General features: G+C 60.3%; 1 protein-coding gene across 2 annotated transcripts; it reads left to right on the forward strand.

The window, feature by feature from the left end:
• Positions 1-539: 539 nt before the first annotated feature.
• RHOC (ras homolog family member C) lies at positions 540-6,600 on the forward strand. Of its 2 annotated transcripts, none has more exons than XM_032421482.1 (5): positions 540-643; positions 3,843-4,006; positions 4,533-4,653; positions 4,979-5,109; positions 5,942-6,600. In XM_032421482.1, the coding sequence occupies exons 2-5, from the start codon at positions 3,851-3,853 to the stop codon at positions 6,113-6,115; spliced, it is 582 nt and encodes a 193-aa protein (XP_032277373.1). In that variant the 5' UTR covers positions 540-643; positions 3,843-3,850; the 3' UTR covers positions 6,116-6,600. The 2 variants fall into 2 exon arrangements, with proteins under 2 accessions (XP_032277373.1, XP_032277384.1); XM_032421493.1 differs by lacking the exon at positions 540-643 and adding an exon at positions 2,474-2,640.
• Positions 6,601-6,828: the final 228 nt, after the last annotated feature.

The raw sequence follows: 6,828 nt of genomic DNA on the forward strand, positions 1-6,828 counted from the left end.
GAAGTTGACTTCCCAGCTGGGGATCAGGAAAAGCCTCCAGGAGTGCCCTTTGACGGGTACTCAGTAATTGGACTCAAGGAAATTCCAGGCAGGGGGAAGGGAACTGTCAAGTGGAAAGGTGGCCTGGGTCTCAAGGGATCCGAAAAGTCCTCAAGGCTGGGGCGTGAGGTTGGGCAGTACTTATGCGGCAGGGTTCTACTAGCTGGGGGCGGCCGTCTTCCGCAGCCCCCTCCCGCGAGGTCCCAGGGGGTGTAGGCGCGCGTGGCCGCTTGGCCACGGGAGGGCAGCAGCGGCCCTTTCCCGACCGCACCCCGAGCGCCTCACAACTTTCCCGACGCCGGTCCGCCCCTGGGGGCTGGAAGGCGGGGCAGAGGCTGAGTCCTCCAGGGGTCCCGCCCGCCGCCCACTCCCCGACCTGCCAGAGATTCCACCCTCGACCCCCGGCCAGCAGCCGGGGCGAGCGCGGTGGCCCCAGGCTGGGCGGTGGGCAGGCGGAGCCAAGGGCCGCCCCAACCCCGGCCGGTCCCTCCCCCTGCCGGGCCCGCCCCGCCCCGCCGCGGCGCTGAAGGAGGGCGGGGCGGGGCCCCCGGGTCAGTCTCAGCCTCCGGCACTGGCCGCGCAGCTGGAGGCAGCGGAGCGGAAGGTACTCGGGGCCGGGGGCTGGGGTGGCGGGGCGTCCCGGGAACTCGTCCCCGGGAGAGCACTTTCGCCCTCCTCCGCTTGGCCGGAGCTCTGGGCGCCGGGCGGGGAGGGGGCTTCGGCCAGAGCGCGCCGGGCTGTGCTGGGGTCAGCCCGGCTGGCCCCTCCCTGGGCCGCGGCGAGGGCTGTCCCCCACCCCACTCCGGGAACTGCCCCGCGGGGTCTCTCGCCTCCTGTGTCCGAGCCTGGGTCTCTGCCCTTCCCCTCCCGGCTTCCCGGAACCTTCCCCGCCGGGCGAGAAGCCAGGAGGCAACTTAGGGTCTCCGCGAGGGAGCCCCAGTCCAGCCGCTCTGGCTCCCAGGCCGGGTGGCCCGATGTGGACGTGGGCCGGGGTGTGAGTCCGGGCACGAATCCGCCTGGAGGTGGGAATTCCCCCAGGCCGGACCGGTGGAATGGCGGGAACCGGGGCGTGGTGTGACCAGGGGGGGCTGCCACTGCTCCCAGAGGTCTGGACGCCTCCCTAGAAGGTTCCTGGAGTGTACCTGGGGCGGGAGGTAGGGGAGATTGGGAAGGGTCTAGCTCCTTTTTATGTGTGCAAGAATCTCCTCTCCTCCAGACCCCTCCCTCCCTTGCACCCTGCAAACCTGGCTAAAGATTATCCTGGGGCTTTGGACTGGGAAGGTCCGAGGCTCAGTCCTATGCTCACTTCTGATTTTAAAGTTGAGACGGTATCTGATTCCTCCCCTAGCCCTCAGGGCTGGCCTGCAGGGTACAGCCCACCCCGGGTCATCTGGAAATCTAGAGAATGCTTGAGGAGAGAGAGGGTGGGATGTCTTGTCTGCCTGAAGACCCCAGGAGCGTCAGGCTCCATTCCAGCCTCTGTCAGGGTTCGGGTGCCCCTCTTAGGGTCAGTGGGGCGGTTCTTCTGGGGCTGCCTCTCACAGGGAGCTGTTTTCCTTGCCATGTTGGCCTTGGGCCTAGTGTCCTGGCCTGGCCTAGGCCAGCTGCTCTTCTTGCCCAATGAGAGCCCGAAGGGAAAGTCTTCTCATTGAGCTGGGGGCTCCAGGTCACTTAATGCATGTCCTTGCCCCTGAATTCTGTCCCGTGGCTCCCGCCATCTGGTGCCACCTAGACTGCCCTGCTGCCCGAGGCCAGTGGCACGCTCACACCTTAGCAACTGGTACTCACCATGGGGGTGACTGCCCTTCATCAACACTGCCCATCCCAGGCGGGGCTACCCCAGCCTGTTTTCGCCCAGCTGGACCAATGGAACTAGCTGGACCGATGGGACTAGCGGGAGTGGGTGGGGGGAGCTGATCACCTGGGCAGAATCTCCAGGGAGCACCCCCTTTTTGAAGGTGGTGTCCATTTTTGAAGGGGATCTGCTGGCATGGTGAATGCCTTCTTGCCTGTCTCTCGGGGTACCGGGGAGAGAGCCCCTTTTGAGGTGGGGAGAGTGTGGCGGTATCCTCTCAACTCCTATAAATTCTCTCTGACTCATATCCACTTCCTCTCATCCCGGTTTTGTGCGTGCGTGTGTGGGGGGGGGGGGGAGGAGGCAGGCCACCCAGGATCCCACCGTTGAAGAGAACTAGCTTTGGGCTTGGAGCATTCTCTTTCCTGAAAGACAGACCAAGCCAGGGCTGTGGGGTGGTGGTGGTCTGTGGGGAGTACAAGAGTTCAGCCCAGTTTGACAGGATGTGGGACTGAGAGAAAAAGCCAGGTTTGGGGCAGAGATCAGGTTACCATCCCCTCCGCTCTTAACTACTCCCTGCCTGGTTGGTGAGGCCACTGGCCCATGTTCAGCTCTTTTTTGGGAGCTCCTCCCAGCTCGGGCTCTAGCCCCCTCCCCCTTCCCAACAGCCTCGACGGCATCTCGGCTCCGGAGCCCGCCCTCTCTTCCTCCAAGCCTGGAGGCTTGGGAACCTCAGCCGGCCAGAGGGCAGCTCCTCTCCCCAGGGAGGGAGGAAGTGAGGCTCGGCTCAGGGGCAGGGAGGCTGGGTAGGTGTGATGGACTGTGCAGATGCTTGCTCGGGTGTGTTGGGGGCCGGGGACCTACAGAAACCTCAGGAAGCTGACTCCTCGCCCTGAGTCACAGGGAGGGGTGGGCAGGGTCTTGGGGTGAGCTGGACAGAGAGGGGTGGAAGGGGCTGTTCCAGGGGGTGGGTGGAGGGGACTCCCTAGTGGATTATTCTCAGTCACTCTGCTGTGGTGGATGTGTGGTTCCCTACAGTGTGGTCATTGTCCCCTGCCTGGGGCTGAGTGACCCAGTGTTGCTGCCAGGCCCAGGAGGAAGGGGGGAGGAGGGCAGACTGCCCGAATGTGGGCTGTGGGCACTGCCGGGACTGAGCCTCCTTTGTGTGACTCGGGGATGGCTTTGGGGACAGGGTTGGGGTGGGCCAGGGAAGCCGGTTAGCTGCTGCCACTGCCCTCTGTCTGGGTTTCCCTGCCTCTCCTCTTTTTCCCATGTCTGGGGAGATAGGTAGAAAAGGCAACAGACCCCACAGTCCCACAGCCCTGCCTTGAATGCCATCCCTGCCACAACTCGGAACACGTCGTAACCTTACTGAGCCTCACTTTCCCAGTGCGTTAAAATGGGAAGCGCACCATCCACCTTTGCAGGCTTCTGGGGCCTGAGGGAGATGATTTTTGTTGAAATGCTCAGCCCGGTTTCCCTTACCCACCCGTCACCTGGTAGTTGCTTCTGCCAGCCTGTGGGAGAGGGACTCCTCACTTGTGACTGGGCAGGCATGACTTGTCCTGAGTGAGGGACAGTGTGTTGTTGATTGGACCCTAGTGATTATGAAACTTTAAAAGTATCAAAATCCTGGTAACGCATCAAGTCTGACTTGAAGCCCTGGTATATATAGCAGATCAAAGCTGGCTCTTCCAGGCATGTCCCTAATCCCTGAGCACCCCTCTAAGTGTCCAGGATCCCACAGCTGGTGGTTCCCAGGTGGGTGGTTCCTCCACCTTTCGCCTCTGTATTCTAATCTGTCCAGGGAGACCTGTCTCTGTATTCTCATCTCCCCAGGGAGACAGCTCAGTTGTCTTAACAATTGGTTCTTGGCAAGAGCACGCCTGAGCAAGCCCCTTTCCCTCTCTTTGCTGGAGGCCTCGGTTTCCAGGTCTTGGGGGCCCCAGAGAAATGGTTTTGGATTTACTGGCTTTTCCCAAAATCCACCCTGCCTTTTTTCTGTCAGCCCCGGCCATGGCTGCGATCAGAAAGAAGCTGGTGATTGTGGGGGATGGGGCCTGTGGGAAGACCTGCCTCCTCATCGTCTTCAGCAAGGATCAGTTCCCCGAAGTCTATGTCCCCACTGTCTTTGAGAACTACATCGCAGACATAGAGGTGGACGGCAAACAGGTGAAGGCCAAGGCCCTTCCTGTCTCCCCTGGGAACCCCGCCCCGTCACCATGGACCTTGGATGTCCTTCCTCACCATCCATCCATCCCTGCTCCTCTCCCCCTGCTGGAACAGTACAATTTAGGAAGCGAAATTGTACTTTTAGGAAATCTAGAGACACCTCCTGGTTCTCTACGCCCTGGCTCTGTAATCTGGGCCCAGTCCTTTTGCCTCCGAGCTTAAAGCCCCTCCGACTGCAAAATGGGGATAATGGTAAGGCTGCCTTCAAAGGTCTTTGTGACTTAAAATCAAATCATGATGCTCCTAAACTACATAAAGATCCAGCATCCATGCCTCAGGATTTCTAGAAGCTCACCTTATTTACATTGTGTAACGGTGACACCCATTGTCCCTGGCACAGAGCAAGTGCTCAGGAGAGAGATGTTGAGTGAACCTAAAGGACCAGTGGTTTCAGAGGACCTCTGGGTGGCAGGGGAGGGGTGGAACTGGGGCCCTCCGGCAGCGGCTCACTGGCCCTGTGCGTCAGGTGGAGCTGGCTCTGTGGGACACAGCTGGGCAGGAAGACTACGATCGCCTGCGGCCTCTCTCCTACCCGGACACTGACGTCATCCTCATGTGCTTCTCCATCGACAGCCCCGACAGCCTGGGTGAGGTGGGGGTGAGGGTGTTGGAGGAAGGGCACTGAGAAGCCCTTGGAATCAACCAACCCGAGGTAGCCGTCATCTCGGCTCATTTCAGCCACCTTCCGAGATGGGGTGCTGTTATCCTCCTGCGCTGGGAGGACACTGGCCCTTGGGAGGGCTTGGTGGGGGGGTGCTGTGGTGGGGGGGGGCTCTGAGCTGTGAAAGGGACTGTTGTGCCCAAGAGCCTCTAACAGTGCTGTGGGGAGAGAAGAGGGCCCTGGGGGTGGTGTTGGGGGGGCTTTCTAGCCTAAGTGGAGGCACCAACACCTGCTGGGACACACGTGTGCAGAAAACATTCCTGAGAAGTGGACCCCGGAGGTGAAGCACTTCTGCCCCAACGTGCCCATCATCCTGGTGGGGAACAAGAAGGACCTGAGGCAAGATGAGCACACCAGGAGAGAGCTGGCCAAGATGAAGCAGGTGGGTGGGGTGGCCAGGCCGGGAGCCCCTGGAAGGGCTGATGACCCTCGTAGGGCCTACCCTCCAGCTGACCTCCCCTTGTGAGGTGGGGTGAGGTTTGCCTCCTCCTCCCCAGTGAGGCAGAACCCCAGAAGGGCCCTTAGCCTCAGGTCCTGATGAAATTGTCAGGAAATGGAGGGACTTGTCCAAGGTCACCTGGCATTTTAATGTCTTCATCTGTTGTCCATTCGGTTTGGGTTGGGACTATTAAGAGTACCCCTGTCCTCAGAGACAGCTTCTTACGGTAGGTGTTCTGCTGGGGCTGTGGTTGAGCCATCAGGGTACACCTGGGGAGGTGTGGGCATTGGAAATGGCTGGAAAGCCCACAGAGGGCGGGCCCTGGCTTACCTGGTAAGTGGCTCTGTGGCCAGAGGACTAGAGTCTATATGAAGTTGCCAGGATGAGGAATACAGACTATCCTGGAAGGATAATTATGGCAGAGTTTTAAGCTGGGTCATACCTGTATGTTAGAGAAATTCCTTTGGCAGGCCTAGAGCCTGGATTGGAAACAAGTGAGAACAGAGGTGGGGGGGGTTGGTGAGGAGGTGCTGGATATTGTTCGGGCCAGAGGAGGGTGTACCATGGGATATGGGGCCAATGGAGGCAATTTTTAATGTAAACATTAGTGGCTCAGGTCCTGGCCTAGAAACTGCCCTGGGTGGCTGGGGCTTGAGTGCTTTGTGGGGTGAGGGCTGGAGATTATTTGTTCTAGTTACTACACTTTACGGGTAAAGTGGGGAGAGGTACACTTAGCCAGCGTTGTCCTTTGACCTCTGGCCTCCTGTCTTCTCAGGAACCCGTGCGATCTGAGGAGGGCCGGGACATGGCAAACCGGATCAGTGCCTTTGGCTACCTCGAGTGCTCAGCCAAGACCAAGGAGGGGGTGAGGGAGGTATTCGAGATGGCCACTCGGGCCGGCCTCCAGGTTCGCAAGAATAAGCGCCGGAGGGGTTGTCCCATTCTCTGAGACCACCCAGGCCTCCCCTATTCCCCCCCCTTCCCTTCCCAGGGGTGCAGAAGCTGCCCACCTCCTGGCCCCACCCTGTTAGGGCTCCTTGTGGAAGGCTCCCTTTTCAGCTCCCTCCAGCCCAGGACTGCATCTGAGTTTCCCCAGCGCCACCAGCCCCCATGGTGGTGGTGGTGGTGGTGGTGGTGGTAGGCCGGCCCTCCCTCCCCGCACTCTGGGTACCTAGACGAATTCCTGCCCTTCCAGAACAGAGTCCCTCCTGCTGCTGCCTCAGTCCAGGGCTGGGGCTCTTGATCCCTTAGGCCTTCCCCAGAGGATCATCACACACCAGCACTTTATACACTTCTGGCTCACAGGAGTGTCTGGGGTAGGGGACTGGGAGGGTGTAACCCCGAGCCCCGGGTCCCTGGCATCTCTGCTTTGGACAGGGACCTTGTCTCTGGCTCTACTTGGTGGGGGGCACGAATAAAGGCCACAGGCTCCAACATATGTGTGGCAGCTTCCTGTCTTTCTCTCCTGGTCCCTGTCTTGGCCGTGAGCCTAGAGTCCCATCTCTCCTAAGTCGCTTGCCAGGCTGGTCCCCAGTCTGCAAAGGCAGGACTCCGGGGCAGGCAGGGTGGAGTCTTGGAGCAAAGGATGAGGTCATGCCTGGCTCTGGGCCTTGGAGGCGGGTGAGGGGAGTGGTCTGGAGCAGGGGCTAAACTTAGAAGCCT

Source organism: Phoca vitulina, unplaced genomic scaffold (genome assembly GCF_004348235.1).
Source record: "Phoca vitulina isolate PV1807 unplaced genomic scaffold, GSC_HSeal_1.0 scaffold2, whole genome shotgun sequence".
NCBI classification, from domain to species: domain Eukaryota; kingdom Metazoa; phylum Chordata; class Mammalia; order Carnivora; family Phocidae; genus Phoca; species Phoca vitulina.

Bases quoted from the DNA above. Each gene is read 5' to 3' on its own strand.
- RHOC (XM_032421482.1), top strand. From the start codon at position 3,851: ATGGCTGCGATCAGAAAGAAGCTGGTGATTGTGGGGGATGGGGCCTGT. The intron at 4,654-4,978 runs GTGAGGTGGGGG...ACACGTGTGCAG, and splicing joins CGACAGCCCCGACAGCCTGG to AAAACATTCCTGAGAAGTGG. The intron at 5,110-5,941 runs GTGGGTGGGGTG...CTGTCTTCTCAG, and splicing joins AGCTGGCCAAGATGAAGCAG to GAACCCGTGCGATCTGAGGA.